This window comes from Benincasa hispida, chromosome 12 (genome assembly GCF_027475165.1).
Source record: "Benincasa hispida cultivar pf3 chromosome 12, pf3_genome.v1.1, whole genome shotgun sequence".
NCBI lineage: Eukaryota > Viridiplantae > Streptophyta > Magnoliopsida > Cucurbitales > Cucurbitaceae > Benincasa > Benincasa hispida.
This window is the reverse complement of record NC_143489.1, coordinates 55,543,869-55,562,490: the sequence shown is the minus strand read 5'-3', so window position 1 is coordinate 55,562,490 and position 18,622 is coordinate 55,543,869. Positions and strand designations below refer to the sequence as shown.

Here is an 18,622-nt window from a genome sequence, read left to right as displayed (position 1 = left end):
GGAGTGGAGCTTGGCTAATCTGAATAGAGAACAGAGATCGGGAGATCTGGAGCATGTGTGAGGCTCGGCTGGGCTTGTGGCAGATCGAGAGAAAGAAAACAAACATCGACGTGTTGATCTAAGAGAAATAGGAGGGAGCACAACCGGTGCTTGTGGACGAAAAATAGAGGCACCCAACTGAGAACGGAGAACAGATGGAAAACAAGTAGGGGTTGCACAGTTGGATGAAGGATGTCGGTAGTAATTCACTAGTTGGACTCTGATACCATGTTAAGAATGTATTTCCACGAGTTGTATTTTATAGAAAATGTATGAAGTATAAATACGATATCAAGGGATTAAAAATAGACCCTAGAAGGACTCAACCAGCCTAAAAGTTCTCTAACAACATAGACTAAATATACATTGACCAAGTACACATTAACACATTTTATGTTTATCAATATATGAAACTTATTATCTTTTGGTAAAAAAAAAATACTATGTTTTAACTTAACACACTTCAATTATACTCAAGTTGATTGTAATTGCATAATTAATTAGAATTTTATATATGAAACAAAATCTTACATATATGAGAGTCTTGTTGTAGCAATTTTTTTTTTTTTTTAAAAAAAAAATCTTGTACATCTTATTTTCAGCTATAATTTATTCTGGACTATATAAGAGATTCCCAACCAAGAGAAAAAAAAAATTGGTCTTCATTTATGAATTTCAATAATTTTTTGATAGAGAGATGACCCATTGAAAAAAAAACAATACAATAAATGACCATTAGCTACCATTAATTGTAAAGTATGTAGATATATCTTTTAAAAAAGAAAAAAAAAAGAATTACAAATTTATTATTTGGGACTATTTAGTTTAATTTTAAAATGATAAATTTTAGTCCCCATATTATCACCCGAAATGACATAAAGTTCAAATATATATAAAAACACATTCAATTAAATATTAGAACTTTTAAATAATAACCGACATCTATTAAATACAAATTTGAAAGATAAAAAATTGATTAAACAAAAATTTGGAAGTTTAAAAACGAAATAGTCACATCAAGACTATAATTGAAATTTAACCATTTTGTTCTTTGAATGATAAAAGTTTAGGCACCATAAATATATAGCTTAAAAACAAAGCTTTCATTTTGTATTTATTATTTGAATGGTCGATCTCTCTCCTTGTGCTTCTTCATCTGTACTGAATTAAATTGAACTTCTTGGAAAGTTCAGAGAGGAAGATGAAGGTGGCAGTGGTCGGGGCTGGGATCAGCGGTCTAGTTTCGGCTTATGTTCTAGCTAAAGCTGGAGTTGAGGTTGTATTGTTTGAGAAAGAAGATTATTTAGGTGGCCATTCCAAAACTGTTAACTTTGATGGCTTTGATTTGGATCTTGGCTTCATGGTCTTTAATCGAGTATTTTCTTCTCTCCCTTTCTATTTTTAAACAACAAACAAGTTATTTGCTATGAATTGGAATAATCTCAATATCATTTCATACTTGAACGGAAATTTAAAGATTGTTTTTCAAATCTATGTCTAATACGATTTATTTAATTAACAACGATTATATATTAACATAAGCATAATTCAACTATTATAATGTTTGTAAAAAAAAAAAAAAAAAAAGGCACAACCACGTACGATATGATGTAGTTGAATAAGTTTCCTTTGAACAACGAGTTTCTTTATTTGTATCTACTTTTTCTAAACCATTTAATTAAGGTCTTGTTTGATAATTATTTGACTTTTTTTTTTTGGTATTTGAAAAATTAAGCATATAAACACTAATTTCACTTCTTAAGTTCATGTTTTATTATCTACTTCTTCAATTCCTAGCAATGTTTTCAAAACTAAGCAAAATTTTGAAAACGAAAAATATATATATATAGTTTTAGAAAACTTGTCTTCCCTTTTAAAATTTGTTAAAATTCAATTCTTTTATCTGAGATAGATGAAAAATCTTTGTAAATTGAGAGAAATAAAATGATTATCAAACATGCATAAATACACCATTATTTATCAAATACTCAATTTAAATTTTAGTAAGATCAAAATTTTTTGGATAATTGCAATGGGTACACTTTTATGGATAATAATTAAGTATATAACAATATTTTATAAAATAGGAGTGATATGGTCTATTATTTATAGAATCTGGTACCATGGATTTAAATCTTGCTATATTTACAAAAAAAAATTTACAGTATGTTATATCTATTGATATTTTTTGCTTTATTGCTATATTTGTCATTGGAGTATTTTCATGGGAATATAAGCTGGTTGGTACTAATGATTGTTATGTAATGCTAATTTTTGCTTTAAAGAAAACTATCTCTATATCAGTTAGCAGAAAAATATTAATTTTTATAAAAAAAAAATTAATTTACTTATTATCATCCAGATTAAAGAGAAAGAAACAAAAAATTATAATTGATTTTGAGAGTTACGTTCTTATATATCGATATTTTTACTTTTTTATAATTGTTTTGATTTACAGATACATTTTAGATTAAATTACAAATTCAGTGATTGAACTTTCATATATTGATGTCTAATTGCTTTTTAAACTTAAAAAAAGTTTTCATGTACATCTTGAAATTTTTAGTTTTATATCTAATATGGTCGTTTAACTTTAAAATATCAAATATTGATCTTTCAGTCCAACATGCCTATGTTATAGTTAACACATTTTTAAAGAAATAAAATCTATTGGACATAAAATTGAATTATCTATTATTATGATTAATTTTCAATTTCATATCTAATAGGGTTCAATAATTTTTAAAAAAAAATTGAATATATAGTAGGCCTATATTTATTAGACACAAAATTAAAACTCTAGAAACCTATTAGATACTTTTTAAAGTTCAAAGATAATCAATTTATACACAAGTTCGAAAGTCTACTTTTAAGGTTTAGGGATGACCTACTTCATAGAAAACTAAAAGTTCAGGGACTAAATTTATAATTATTTAACCTATATTTGATCTCTTATGTGAACTATAACTATATTGTAGGATCCTAATGGGTTTATTCTTCATTGTTTTTCTTGTAGTTGATTAAATTCTATTGCATGGTTTATATTATTTTCCTTTTATAATTGAACAGGTAACATATCCAAATTTGATGGAGTTTTTCGATGATTTGGGTGTGGAAATGGAAACATCAGATATGTCATTCTCAGTTAGTTTAGACAAAGGACGAGGCTGTGAATGGGGTATTCGAAATGGCCTTTCAAGTGTTTTTGCTCAAAAGAAGAACATTCTAAATCCATATTTCTGGCTAATGATTAAGGAGATAATCAAATTTGAGGATGATGTTAACAAGTTAAGTTTTACTAATTATTACTATAGCCCTCCACACAAATTATGTTTTAAACTAACAAATCATATAATATAATAGTAATATGCATATGCAGTTATCTTGAAGTTATGGAAAATAATCCAGACATTGATCGAAATGAAACATTGGGACAATTTATCAAGTCAATGGGCTACTCCCAATTATTTCAAAATGCTTATCTCGTAAGAATTCATTCTTTTAACTATTTTTTACAAATAAAAATAATTTGATTACAAAACATCTCTATTCTTTTCAAAGTTGTAACTAATATTACACGGCACTTACTTTTCATAAATATTTCAAAATTATTATTGAAATAAGTCTGTTAGAATGTTGAACGAAAATTAGGATCGAAGACAATGTAAGGGTAACAATTTTTGTGACAAATTTTTAATTCAAGGATAGTTTTAAGTAGGATAGAAAAATATACTGCAACATTCAAAAGCGATTTTATTTATAAGGTTAATAATAATAATAATAATAATACTCCTCAAACCATATATGAAGTTGGTTTTAATTATACCCGAATTTTGAAAATTTTCATTTTAAGATTTCAAGTTTGATTTTTTTTTTTCAAAATAACCCTGGCAGTCTTTTGATATTATATTTATGTATGAAAAAGTTTGTGTATGCTTATGTGTTGTATTTAAGAAAACAATTCTAATCACGTACCAAAAGTAAATTTTGGATTTAGAGTTGTGAAAACAAAACATATAGGTAAGAACAAAAAATTGGAAATGTATAGTTGAAAAGAGGGCGATGATAACGAGTATAGTTCATAAATGCAATATACGTCTTTATTTTTTTCCTCTATCTATATGTTTAGATTTGTTCATATAATTAACGGTTACAAATTTTTTTATCCATGAATTTTGAAGAGGGGATGTTTGAAACCAAAAAAAAACTTGATTTGAAGTTTGAAGTATAATTGAAATCAATCCATAAGTATATTTTTGGTATAATTTAATTTTTTTTTTTTTATAATTTAGGCAAACATATGAGAGATATAATATGTCTTTTACTCTTTTCTAGTGTATATTTCACAATAATATTTCTTTGTGTAGGTTCCAATGTGTTGTTCAATTTGGTCCTGTCCTTCAGAACAAGTTCTCAACTTTTCTGCTTTCTTGGTTTTATCCCTTTGTCGAAATCATTACGCACTTCAGGTTCTGCCTTTTTTCAATATATATATATTTTTATTTTATCATCTAATTTATTGAAATAACACTTTTGATTTGATGTCTCCATACAATTTCTATCTAGTCCTTTAATTTGATTTCAAAATCTTATATTTTAGTTTCTAATTGAGAGTTTGATTAAATTTAGTCTCTAAATTTTAAATTCCACACTTTTAACCTTTAAATTTTGTGTTTTATTTTAATTTTTGTTTTCATGTTTCAAGATTTATTATTTTAATCTTGATTTTTCACTAAAAGCTAACTTCTAATTTTGACGTTAATTTATATTAATTAATTTAAAATAATTGCGAAGTGAAATTTGAAATTTATTTTAATAGTGATGAAAACAAAACCGTGAAATTTAATTAATTATAGTTTTTTTAATTCTTTTAAATTGATTAATAGACATTAACACAAAATATGGAAGAAAAACATTTAGTAAAAATTCTAGGTTAAAAGTATAAATCTTGAAACCTAAGATCAAATTGAAACAAAATTCAAACCTTAACGATAAAATAGTAACATTTTAAAGCTCAGAGACTAAATTGAAATGAACTCAAAACATCATAATTAAAAGTGTAATATTTTGAAATCTAGGGATCAATGGAAACTAAACGCTCAAATATTTTTTTCCCTAATTTATTTGTATATAATGTCTCCTCATATTGGAGTATATATTATAAAGAAACTTTTATATATAGAAAAAATGTCAAACTATTTATAAAAATAATAAAAAAAAATACTGATAGACTTCTACCAGTATTTATCAGAGATAGAAACTGATATAAGTCTATCATTGATAGAGATTAATAGAAATTGATATAAGTTTAAAATCATTAAATTTTTTTATTTTGTGTAAATAATTTTTGTTTATTTTTCTATTTTTAAAAATCTCGTATATTATGTGATTTGATATGCAATTTCCTTGTTCTACTGATTTGCAGTTATTCAACTCTCCACAATGGCTTACTGTTAAGGAGCGTTCACATTCTTACATCAAGAAGGTGGTACAAGTTTTGTTTTGTTTTTTTTTTTTTATACAAAAATTATTGTTAATGGGGATATTTGATCCAATATGTGAGTTGATCTTAATTCATAAACATATTTAGTATAGTATGTTTGAGAATAATTTTGAAAAAACTAAAATCACATCGTTTATAAAAACTACTTTAAAATATGTGTTTTTTTTATTGTATGCAAACATCACATTAAAGTGTCAAATTCAATGTCGATTTTTTTTTTAAATGTTAAAAGGTGTATTTTGATGTGATTTAAATATGACATAAATGATCTTAACACAATGTTAAAATTACTTCTGCAAATCTATTAAGAGTCAAAGACACGTGCCACATCAAGTGATGCAATTATATATATATATATATATATATATATATATACATGAGTTTTTATTAAATAAAAAATATATAGTATTATTTTTTGAGAAATTTTCACATATAAGAAAATATCAAACTATTTATAGAAATATAAAAAAAAATATTGATAGACATTGATAGACTTATATCAACTTCTATCGATGATAAACTTGTATTAGTTTCTATCACTGATAGTATCAATAATAGACTTCTATAAGTTTCTATCAATTTGTATTATTCTATCAGTGTCTATTAGTGATAGACTTATCAGTTTCTATCACTGATAGACTTCTATCAGTGTCTATATGTGATAGATATTGATAACGATATCTATCACAACTGTAATTAAATTTTTCTTTTTATATAAATATTTTTCCTTATATTTTCATTTTTGAAAATCCCCTTATTTTTATATATATTTAGCCTTTTCACTCATAATTTAGAGTTTGATTTTGGCTAGGTGGTTAAAAGATGGGCACGGTAAGTGACTATGCTGTCCATGGATCAATCTTTGGCTGGCATATTATACGCTATACTATTTTTCTCTATATGCTATATATATATATATTTCAATATCTATTTGACGTTTTCTAAAATTGAGGAATTATGCATAAGCACAAATCTAAAAGTTTATGGCTAAACTTCTAACATTGTATAAATTTGTGTCCCCTATCGTGAAATTCTGAATACATCATTGTTCCAAACATGTTGGTCTAAAGTTTCTGAATCTATTCAATTTCGATTTGAAGGCTTATGTTAAATACATATTGTCTTAAGATCAAAACTCTTGATCACAAAAAAAAAAAAAAAAAAAAAAAAAAAAGATCATTTGTCTCTAGACGTAAATCTAAAACGGTTGTAATTTAATCGTTTTAGATATTCTAGTGTTTGGGATTAATGAAGATTTTTACATATTTAGTGATTTCTAATTTCAAGTTATTAGAATTTTCGTGTAAAGTGGTTTTATATTAACAAATGAATATATATATATATAAATAGATTCAAGAAGTACTAACGAGTCAAAGATGTCAAATAAGAACCTCTCAAGAAGTTTGTTCCATCTCAACAACCAATGAAGGTTAGTATAGTTGAAAATTAGATAATGAAGAATGTTTTATACTTTTCTTTTCCATCTTTTCCATTTTCATTTGGAATTTTTATTTTGAAATCAGGATAGATCAAATGGTAAAAAATACTCTTGCACTTTACTATTTTTTTTTAAAAAAAAAATATCTCCATACATTCAAAAATTGCAATATTACTCCGAAGATTTCATAAATGTTTCAAAAGTATCTTTGGAATATATACTCTTAGAACTTTAGACAAAAATTGAATATGAAATGGTTTGGTAGTGATCTAATTAAAATAAAAATTTGGATTATCAAATCATTTTTAGGCCATTGTTACGTATATGGTCTAAATCTCGATTTCTATTTTTAAAGGTAGTTTTGACATATTTATAAAAGTTGAAGGATAATATTTGAAAATAAAAAAATATTTTAAAAACAAATAACAAAGTTTAAAGGTATTATTTCTATAATTTTGCCATCAAGATAATTATAACATTGATTATTAACCTTTGGTATACATCACAATTTATCAGGGTGCATTGTGAAATGTGAAAATGGTTTTCAAGAAAATTATGATGCGTGTGTTATAGCAACGCATGCTCCTGATGCGTTAAGAATATTAGGAAATGAAGCAACATATGAAGAAGTGCAAGTACTTGGAGCTTTTCAATATGTCTATAGGTACCTTTCTTGTCTCGTTTTAAATTTAAATATTTGTTAATACGTACGTACGTATATATATATACACTGAGGATCAAGATAATGTAGAGACACTACTACCTTCTTATTTTAAAAGACAATTATACTATTAAAAAGACTATATCTATATATAAAAAAAAATAGTATCTCCAAAATAATGTGGAGATACTATTAGCCTCTTGTTCGAAAAAAATTAGTTTTAATGATTGAGAATTTAAATAGTTATGATTATCTTTACTAGTTGAATTATACTTGACATGGTAATCGATTTTGTCTGAATGTTGGCAGTGATATTTATCTTCACCGTGACAAAAATTTTATGCCCTTAAACCCAATAGTATGGGGTGCATGGAACTTTCTCGGAAGTACAAATACTAAAGTGTGTTTGACATACTGGCTGAATATAATCCAGGTTAGCAGTTCTATTGTTTCACTATATATAAAATATTTATTACATCGATTTCAACATTAATTATCATATAAACAAAATTTGAGAGAAACAAAGATTTATATACCGAATGTCTTTAAAAAGGGGTTCGAACTCAAGACCTCTTGTTTTAGATACTTATATCACCAATTAATTCAAAAGTTCAAGTTGATAGGTAATGATAGATTTAAAAATCTTTCTAATCTTTTGATTCTGGTTGGTACTTCTTATTGTCTCCTCTTATATGTCGAGTCTGACTTTGTTAATCTTGTTAATGCTATTATTCATTTGGGGAGCGACCTTTTTGAGTTGAAAAGTTTAGTTGAGGAGATTATTTCCTTGTCTAGGGCTTCTCGACTTATATCTTTTGCCTGTATTTGAGAGCTATGCATGGGGCAGCACACCATCTTGCTCAAGTGACAGTTTCTTTCGATAATTTTGGGGTTAATTTTATTAATCTCTATTATTCCCTCTCTGAAGATGTGGGAGGGATTGGGGGTGCAAGGAAAAATCTAAAAATCGCAAGAACGCTTAAGTCGATAGAAACCATTAGTTTATATTGGTCAGGAGGCACACAAAATCCTTGAGATTGAATAGGCACAAAAATTTGTTTAATTTCCCAAGAAAACAATTTGCAATTCGTGGATTCCCCTCTGCTGGCCTAGTCGTTTGCACGTGCACACAATTAAACGGTAAACCGCAAATCAAGCTGATCAAAATACCAGTCGAGCGGCTTAAGTGGCACGATTTTTTTTTAGGCTAGTTCGGTTTCGGTTTTCCGTATTTCCTTAACCGAATAACGACCAAACCGCTTACATCCCTAGACGGGATTCCTTTTGGTTCGCTTGCTTGGTTCTCGTCTGCTAGTTATGAGGAGACTTATATATTGGACTCCCGCTAGTTTCTTTGAATATGTATTTTTTTTCAAATAAAATTAAAATAAAAACACAACCATGGTTTGTTGTTGCAATGTCTAACTTTAGTTGAATTTCTTGAAGTATTGATCAATAATTATATTGTAGTTGGAAGGAGAGATGGGGCATTATTTAAGATGAAAAAAGTGGTTGGTTTGGGTTGTGAAAATGCAGAATGTTGGTGAAAGGGATCCTCCATTTCTTGAAACTTTAAATCCAGAGGAAGAGCCAAAGGATGTGTTGTTGAAGTGGTCAACTGGGCATCCAATCCCATCTGTTGCAGCTTTAAAGGCTTCAAATCTCCTTCATACCATTCAAGGAAACAGAAGAATTTGGTTTTGTGGAGCATATCAAGGTCATTCATTTATATTCCCTTTAATTATTCTCACTTTTTATTTTCTTTAATTAAATTAAATAAATTTGGTGAATAAAGATCTTGATAGCAATAGAAACATAGAAAGGACAGTTACAAATATAAAAATCGGGTTTTAAGTATCAGTAGATATAGGACAATGTAAAACTTAGAATTTGTAGATATTGTGAAACTTAAATTCAACTCTCGAAATCTATTAGTGATAGAGTCCATCATTGATAACTTTTATATTTATAATTCTTTAAAAAAAAGTTTCCATACATTTAATTATTAATTATAAAAGAGCTGCCCATTTTACTTACCTAATATAGGATATAAAAATGCCATGTTTTAAACTAATTTATAATATTACGACTTTGAAATAAGTAAAAAAAAGGAAAAAAATGAAAATGAAAAATACCAATCTAATTATAGATTAAAAATTAGAAAAATATATATTTTTTATTCCTAACTTTTTTTTTATTTGATTTTCATTTGATTCCTAGCTTTTAAAATGTTATATATTTAATCCTTAAATTTTGATTTGATTTCGATTGATTCCACATATTTCAAACTACCCTTGAGATTTGTATTTTAATTCAATTTGGTTCCTTAGTTTAAAGATATACACTTTTACCATTGATTTTTCTTTAAATAAGTATGTTTAGTATTTAATGATAATGTCTATTAATTAATTTTAAAGAATTTAAAGAATTATAAGTAATTAAATTTTACTATTTTTCACCACTACTAAAATTAATTTTAAAATTTTGTTTCATAATTATTTTAAATGATAAAATTGTTGAAAATATTTTCAAATATAATAAAATGTCACTGTCTATCAGTGATGAATAGTGATAAACTACTATCATCAATTACTGATAGATATTAATACATTGTAAATAAGTTAGCTCATTTTGCTATATTTGAAAACAACCCTTATTTTAAGCTAACTATAGACATTAACACCGAAGATTTAAATGAATACTTAGTAGAAAATTGAGATTAAAATTATAAATCTTAAAACGTATAGACCAAATTAAAATAAAACTTAAACAAAATTGTAACATTTTGAAATCTAAAACTAAATTGAAATCAAACTCAAAATTTAAGTACTAAATACTAAATACTAAATGTGTAACAATTTTGAATCCTAGCAATCAAATCAAATGGAAGTTAGATCTAAAATTAAACATGGAGAAAATATATTTTTCCCAAACATATATGAACACGATTGAGGGTTGTAGTGATCATCATGATCATTAGAAATAGTTTTTAGGACAAGTTATTAAAGTGACTACAAGTTATTAGAAAAGAAAGTTATTAAACTTTGTCAAATTATATCAATTTTCAAAACTTTTAATTTCATAAATCTCAAATTTAAATAAGTGTTTCAACTTTTTTTTAGGAAATAAGTGTTGCAGTCTGTCTTAAATATTGAGAAGGATTGCAATTTTAACTCTCTAATCAGTTATGACTTCAAATATTATTTAAAAAAAAAATAAAAATTTACTTACGTGTTCAAGAATCCTAAAACATATTTAGGATACAAAATTTATAAAATTTTGGGAAAAAATGACATTAGAACCAAATGTTTGGTTGAAATTTGTAAATTTGAGTTTTCCCCCTCTCATATAACTTTAATTATATTAGCTACGTAACATATATTTTTAATCTAAACTAAAATATGATTTCTATATGATTTATTATATATGTGTTGCATTTCATGAAGTATAGTTTTGACATGTTATGTTGTTTTTGTTCAGGTTACGGGTTCCACGAGGCTGGATTAGAGGCAATTAAATACTACTCTTTTTTTTTCTTTTTCTTTTTTTTTTAGCTTTGCATATTGATAATGCAATAAACTATAGATTAGTTGAGAAAAGCCTAAAGTAAATAATTTGGTTATGTGCTTTTCTAAATTTCAATAATTTAATTAATTGAACTGAAAACTAAGATATAAATAATATTTGCAGGCTGGTATTATGGCAGCTCATAATGTATTGGGAAAAAGTTTTAGTCTTTTGAACAATCCAAAACATATGGTTCCTTCTTTGGTGGAAAGAACTGCACGATTTTTTGTCACTAGATTTCTTAGACAATATATATCTGCTGGATCATTAAGGTAAGTTAATATTATACTCCAATAAATTTTTTATATCTATTTAGATTCCGCGGTTTGATAATTATTTGTTATTTTATTTTTAAAATTTAAGTTCATAAATGTTACTCTCACTTTTAAGTTTCTTTATTTTGTGTTATTCACTTGTTCGACGGCCTATATATTTTTTCAAAAATCAAAACCAAGTTTTGAAAATTGAAAAAAAGTAATTTTTAAAAACTTGTTATTGTTTTAAAAATTTGACTAAAAATTAAATGTTTTATTTTTTTAATAAAGAAATATATTAACCAATATGATAAGATAATGGAGAGAAAATAAACACAAAGTTTTGACTTCAAACAAAACCTTAGTTTTTGGTTTTTGAACATTGTAGTACTTATTCGTTTATTTATTTATGATAATTTCTCTACAATAATTTCAATCTTTTCTACCTTTGATTTCTTAAGTAAAATTCTAATAACTTTTTCTACATTTTTAGTTTTTTTTTTTTTTTTTTTTTTTTAGATTTTCAAAACAACTTTTAAAAAGTGCATAATAAAGAAAAGATATAAATAGATGGACAGACTTGATTTTTTAAAAACAAAAAATAGCCCCATTTGACAATAAATTTATTGTTTGGATTTTTTTAAAAAAGAAAATTAATGCTTGCTTCTATCATTTTTTCAAGTATATGGTTTTTGTTGTTGTTAAAAGAACACATAAATTATTAGTCAAATTTTAAAACCAAAAGCATATATAATTTTTACAAAGGTATTATAATTAAAGTGTGAGGCAGAAGAGTCAAATCTCTAACCTCAAGATTGGAAGTAAAAAAATTCCTCTTATAAAAGGGAAGAAGCTGATATACATAGTTGCTTGGTTTTTAAACAACAGTTTAATGGAGGAAGGGGGCACAGTGTTCAACTTTGAGGGAAGAAGTAAAAAATTTATTGATCTAAAGGTCTCTTTAAAAGTTCATACTCCTCAATTTTATTGGAAGGTATGTAATTTCTAATGTGTTTTTACTACAATTTTACACATTTGGAATTGTCAAGGTTCTATTTTTTGGGCAATAAAATGGAGTTTTAGGTACTTTTCAAATTTGTTTACATTTTTCTAATGACATAAATTTATGGTGTTATTTAACGATCATCAATAAAAAAATATAATAACAGATTATGACACGAGCTGATTTGGGTCTTGCTGATGCATATATTAATAGAGATTTTTCTGTTGTGGATAAAGATGAAGATGTTCTCAATCTTTTTATGGTGAGCTTAGTTTATTTTAATCCATCTTTAATAAAATATTTTGGGTAGAATTTGTTTCATACTTTTTTTTTTTTTTGGTAGATTCTCATTGCCAGCAGAGATACAAATTCTTCCCTTGCAAAATCAAGGAGGAAAAGGTATATATGTGTATCAACTTGTTAATTTATATTTTAATTTTATTTATTTTTCGGTAAATATATAAAAGAATTATTTAAATGATAAAACTGTTGAAAATATTTATAAATAATAGTAAAATATCACAGTACATCTATGGTAGATTGCGATAGACAATAAAATTTTACTATATTTATAAATATTTTGATTCATTTTCATATATTTTAAAAAAATCAAATATATATCATTTAATATTGTTTTTTAGGGGATGGTGGACGCCTCCATTATTTACAGCCAGTTTTGCTTTTGCAAAGTCTTCATTACAACATGCTTTAAGGAACAACACTCCTACACAGGCTCGTACCAATATATCTCGTCATTATGACTTGGTATTAATATTTACTTCTTTTTTTTTTTATTCTTCATTCTCTTTTTAAAAGAAATGAGACAATATAAATGTTGACTATACGTTAGAAAATTAAGAAACTTCGTAACCTTTATAAGATATATGAAATACACTTCTTATAGTCAATTGTTTTTGAGATAAGACTCCAAATTTATTTAATACATTACCAAAGGCATAAACCCAAATGGGTATTTAGTAAAAAAAAAATCTAAATCAAGAATAGTGACGAGGAGAATAATAGGATAATTAGTATGTTCGAGTTTAATATTTGTTCAGTGTTAATGTAGATTAATTAATGTGTTTAGTTAGTATGTCACAATTAACTAGTTAATTATCATTTAGGATTATTAAGAGAATTTTTTATAATCTATTTGAATAGAACCTTTGTTTTTTAGAGTGCGTTCTCTCAAACTTAGGGATGGATTTTTCTTTTCGTCTATGAATTTGACCTAATACCTCAATTTGTTGTATTAAATAGTGACCTCGAAGAGTATTATCTTGAAATTGAGGATCACAAATTGAAAAGATGAGAGACTTGATTTATAAGATATATGAGTTATTAAATTAAACCTAATCTTATGGCCAATTATTTAATAATTAGTCCATTTCATGCTAGGGAATTGAAGGTCAAAATTCTTAGTTTTGTATTTGATAATTTTCAATTAAATTTGGTAATTTTGTTTAGCTTTATGAGAAAAGAGAATAGTTTATCAAGACTACTAGGTGAGAAACCTACTTAAATGTACAAAATGAGAGCAATTTATTTTGGTTAATTTGAATATATTAGAATAATTGAAAAAGAAAAACAATTATTCAAGCTCATTTGTTTAAATTTTGTGTCATTTCTTTCTTTAATCTTTGTTGGCTAATAGATATCATTGGATTCTTTGTTGTGTTTTAGAGCAACCAACTTTTTTCTTTATTCTTGGATGAAACAATGACATACTCGTGCGCTATTTTTAAGGTGAGAATATATATATTTTTTAGAAAATTTCTTTTTTAACAAGGTACTCAAGAAAAGTGGGATCCGAAGGTGTATCAAAACATCTCAACTAAGTTCTCAACTAAGATTCTTTAGAACAATTTGATAACTTTTTTTTTTTTTTCAATTTTTATAAATGTTTTCAAACTTGTGAAGATAATTTTTGTATCAATGAAATCAAGCTTCTCATTTTATCATTTTTTACTTTAAAAATTTATATTACATACCTAGAAATAAATATAACTAATTTTTTTCAATAATTAATTTTAAAACTATAAAAAAAGAAAAAAGGTTATTGAAAAAAAATTAAGATAGATAAAGAAAGAAACAAGAAACAAGAATAAAAAAGTTACAAATGGGTGTTCGTTTTGTTTTCTTATCTCGTTTTTGTTAATAGACAAAAGACGAAGATCTCAAAGTTGCACAGTTGAGAAAAATATCTCTTCTTATTGAAAAGGTGAGTTCTATTCTACTGCCAATTTTAATTATTGCATAATTTATTAATGAGCAGTTTAATTAGTTTTATTTTCATTATTAATTCTATATTCTATATATATCTTAATTAATGTTAGGCAAGAATTGACAAGAAGCATCATGTTCTAGAAATTGGATGCGGTTGGGGAAGCTTAGCTATTGAAATTGTGAAGCAAACTGGTTGTCATTATACTGGCATTACTTTGTCTGAACAACAATTAGAATATGCACAGAAGAAAGTAAAAGATATTGACCTTCAGGTATTAATCAACCGTTTCTAAAATTTATGTATTAACTCTAATTTATGTTAGTGGTACGACGTTCAGAGAGTTTCTTTTTATTATTTTATTATTTCGTAATTGAGATTGAAAAGAGAATTTCGTATGATTGAAGAAAATTCCATCCAATGAATTTTCTTTAGGTAGTTCATGTCTTTTCTGGTATTTTTTTCTTTGTGAATTTGTTTTATTTTTTCAATTATTTTTTAGCTTATTATTACAAAGAAGGAGAAGTTTATTTTATTTTATTTTTTTTTTAAAAAAGAAACATATTATCACTTCAATTAGTTCTTTCCATGCTTCATTTCTGGTTTAATTTTGCAGGATCAGATCAATTTTCTTCTTTGTGACTATCGACAATTATCGAAAATGAAGAAATATGATAGGATTATATCATGGTATATTTTTTCCTCAATTTTTTCTTAATGAGCTCGACAACTTGAGAAATTGAGAAAATTGTGATATAATCGCATATGAACGTACTAATTTTATATAAATTAATTATTATTATTTTTGTATTCCAGTGAGATGATAGAAGCTGTTGGCCACGAGTTCATGGAAGATTTTTTTGGTTCTTGTGAATCAGTGTTAGCAGAAAATGGTCTTTTTGTTCTGCAGGTTACAAAAATTTTATTTAATTTCTATATAAGAAAAAATAGTTTTTTTTTTTTTTTTTAAAAAAAACAATAAATAATAAGAAGTGTATGTCAATTACCGTCGAATTAACTATATTTACTTTGATAAAAAAGAAAATTTTATTATTGTATTTACACAATAAATGCAAAGTTAACTAATAATGTCTTAATTTGATTATTTCATTAGTTCATATCAATACCGGATCAACGTTATGACGAACATCGTCTAAGTCCTGATTTTATGAAGGAAATATTTCCAGGTGGATGCCTTCCATCATTAAATAGAGTAACAACAGCCATGGTTGCAGCATCAAGACTTTGGTTAATAAACTCCACTAAATCTTTTTAAGATTTCTTTATGGTAATTTTAATTTACTTTTTTCCCTTCTTGTTTAAAAAGAACTAATTAAATGAATTACTTTCTTATTTGTAGTGTGGAACATTTAGAGAATATTGGAATTCATTACTATCAAACATTGAGGTGTTGGAGAAAGAATTTCATAAATAATAAGAGGTAAAGAATCTTTATCATTTGTTCATGTCACATTTTGGAAGAAAGCTATTAAACATATGCTTGCTATAAATGCATTGCAATGAAAATTTTATGTTTCAGCAAGATACTCGAGCTCGGATTTGATGAAAGTTTCATACGCACTTGGATATACTATTTTGATTATTGTTCCGCTGGTTTTAAATCACACACTATTGGAGATTATCAAGTAAGTATATGGTTTCGGTTTAATGAAGAGATAAAATATCAAAATCTCAATTATTATCTTCGTGAATGTAATTTATAAATTAAAAAATAGGGAAAAATATTTATTAGGTTAAATCATAAGTTTAATCTCATTTTTCTGAATTTTTAATTTGGTGTCTAGTGGCCTTTTAAAGTATCGAATATCTTTTAAAATTAATTAATCTACTGAACTTAAATTAAATCTTAAATTAGATTGTGTCTAATCCAACCTTAAACATTCCCTTCTTTCCTTTGACAGATCGTATTTTCAAGGCCTGGAAATATTGCAACATTCAGCGATCCATATCAAGGAATTCCTTCAGCAAATTGAATTGATTTTAATAAGAATTTTAAGGTGTAAGGTTCTCTTTTCATTTGCAATTTATTACTTTGTAAGGAATAAAAATCATACATTTTACTCCTAAATTTGAACTTTTTATAAGAATTACCAATACCAAACAGTGATATAAATTTTACCCCGAATATTATAGATTAGTTAAAAAGGTTTGGACCAAACTATAATTGTTTATGTAATGTATTTGTTTCAAACTCAATCTCTACCATTTGAAATATATATATATAAATATTTTTAATTTAGTCTCTTACGAGTGGTAAATATCAAAAAATTGTTATACTATATATTGGATGAGAAAACCGAACCTCTGACCTCAAGATTGATATATAATATATATTTTAAGAAAACTGTGTATGAAGCAAAGACTTGGAAATTCTGGTTTTAAGTAATATGTATTTGGAATGAAAGTTAGGAAGGATAAAAATAAAATGTAGATTTATACATGAACCTTGAGTTAAGGAAATATGTTCTTGTATTTAATCCGTGTAGATTTTATATTAGTTCAAATTTATCATCACTAAAAAGAAAAAAGAAATATATACATAATTTGTATGTACTAATATTAAATTGAATATCATACATATATTTCTTTTGCCTTGAATAAGTTTAATTTGTAGATTAAAAACTTGTTTAATAGGACTAATTTAAAATTAAATAAATTTTATTTTATTAATTTTGGTTTAGTGGTTTGTAATTCAAATTCAACTCAATTTCAATTAAATTTGTTGTTTTGAATTTTAAAATCGAGATTTGACTCCAATGTAATTTTGTTTCATTTATAATCTAATGTTTTAAGTTTACTATATTTTAAAATAAAATTTCATAGACTTTTTTACTTTAATTAATTTCAAAATGTTATTTTTTTAACTATAATATACTAACTTAAAATCAATTACTGAACCATATATATATCTATATATCACCAAATTTCATTTTTAATTCCTAAAGTTTGAATTAACAAAAAAAAAAAAAAAAACCTAAAATTTGAGTTATAATTTTTATTTAAAATTAAAAATATTATTAAATTAAATTAACAAAAAATATTATCATTGTCATGTAGAGGTATCGTGTGCAGAGCACAATAATAAAAAAAAAAAGGAATAATAGTTTTCAATCCCAAAGAGATAATTATATAATATGATGATACTTTATTTTAAATATATAAGAAAAGAGAGAATTAAAAAAAGATAATCTAGTGATAATAATAACATTAAAAAATAGAAGAGAGTATTTGAAAAATTGTTATTGTAATTAAAATAAATTTTTTTAAGAGATGGTATTTATATTTCAAACACATGGAACTCGTATAAGATTTCTAAATTGTTGGGCTTAAAATGTCTAACTCATATCCAAACAGAGTTTACTTTTTAAAATTTTTAAAATTTGATTTCACTTTCATAAACACATGAGTAGATATATTGAGGTTTTAATTTTACAAAAATATTGTTGAAAATATCGATAAAATGTCGATGTTGATAGATATTTCTGGAAAATTTTAAAAACAAAAGTTCAAAAAATAAATTTAAATTAGTAAATAAATATTTATAATTTTTGGGAGTATTTTTTATTTTTAAATAAATCACCATGTCTATTATTTATATTATATTTACATTAGTGACATTTTATTATTTATTTATGTTTCATAGATTTTTCTATGATATAATAAAAAGATCGATTCACTCCTCATATCAATGTCATATTTATGAAAATATAGAAATATCTATGAAAATATCAATATATGGATAGAAATTTAATATTATTATAGAAAGTGATTAAAATAGCATTTATAAGTTCACCAGCTAGGAAATTAGCAGTCACTTGATTCTTTTTTTTGTTTTCTTATTTATTTATTTTTTATTTTATTTTATTTCCATATGGAAAACAAAAGGCGAAAATAGGGACCTTTAATATTAAT

General features: G+C 25.2%; 1 protein-coding gene across 1 annotated transcript; it reads left to right on the top strand.

Annotated features, from left to right (window-relative positions):
• Positions 1-1,219: 1,219 nt before the first annotated feature.
• LOC120068055 (uncharacterized) lies at positions 1,220-16,827 on the top strand. Its single transcript, XM_090308540.1, has 24 exons — positions 1,220-1,414; positions 3,109-3,326; positions 3,419-3,524; positions 4,407-4,508; positions 5,465-5,524; positions 6,893-6,971; positions 7,497-7,644; positions 7,951-8,074; positions 9,178-9,358; positions 11,122-11,150; positions 11,332-11,480; positions 12,351-12,456; positions 12,632-12,727; positions 12,809-12,864; positions 13,107-13,230; positions 14,149-14,211; positions 14,627-14,686; positions 14,802-14,963; positions 15,306-15,379; positions 15,506-15,599; positions 15,804-15,937; positions 16,050-16,130; positions 16,230-16,335; positions 16,612-16,827. The coding sequence occupies exons 1-24, from the start codon at positions 1,241-1,243 to the stop codon at positions 16,681-16,683; spliced, it is 2,598 nt and encodes an 865-aa protein (XP_090164666.1). The 5' UTR covers positions 1,220-1,240; the 3' UTR covers positions 16,684-16,827.
• The last annotated feature ends 1,795 nt before the right edge of the window (positions 16,828-18,622 follow it).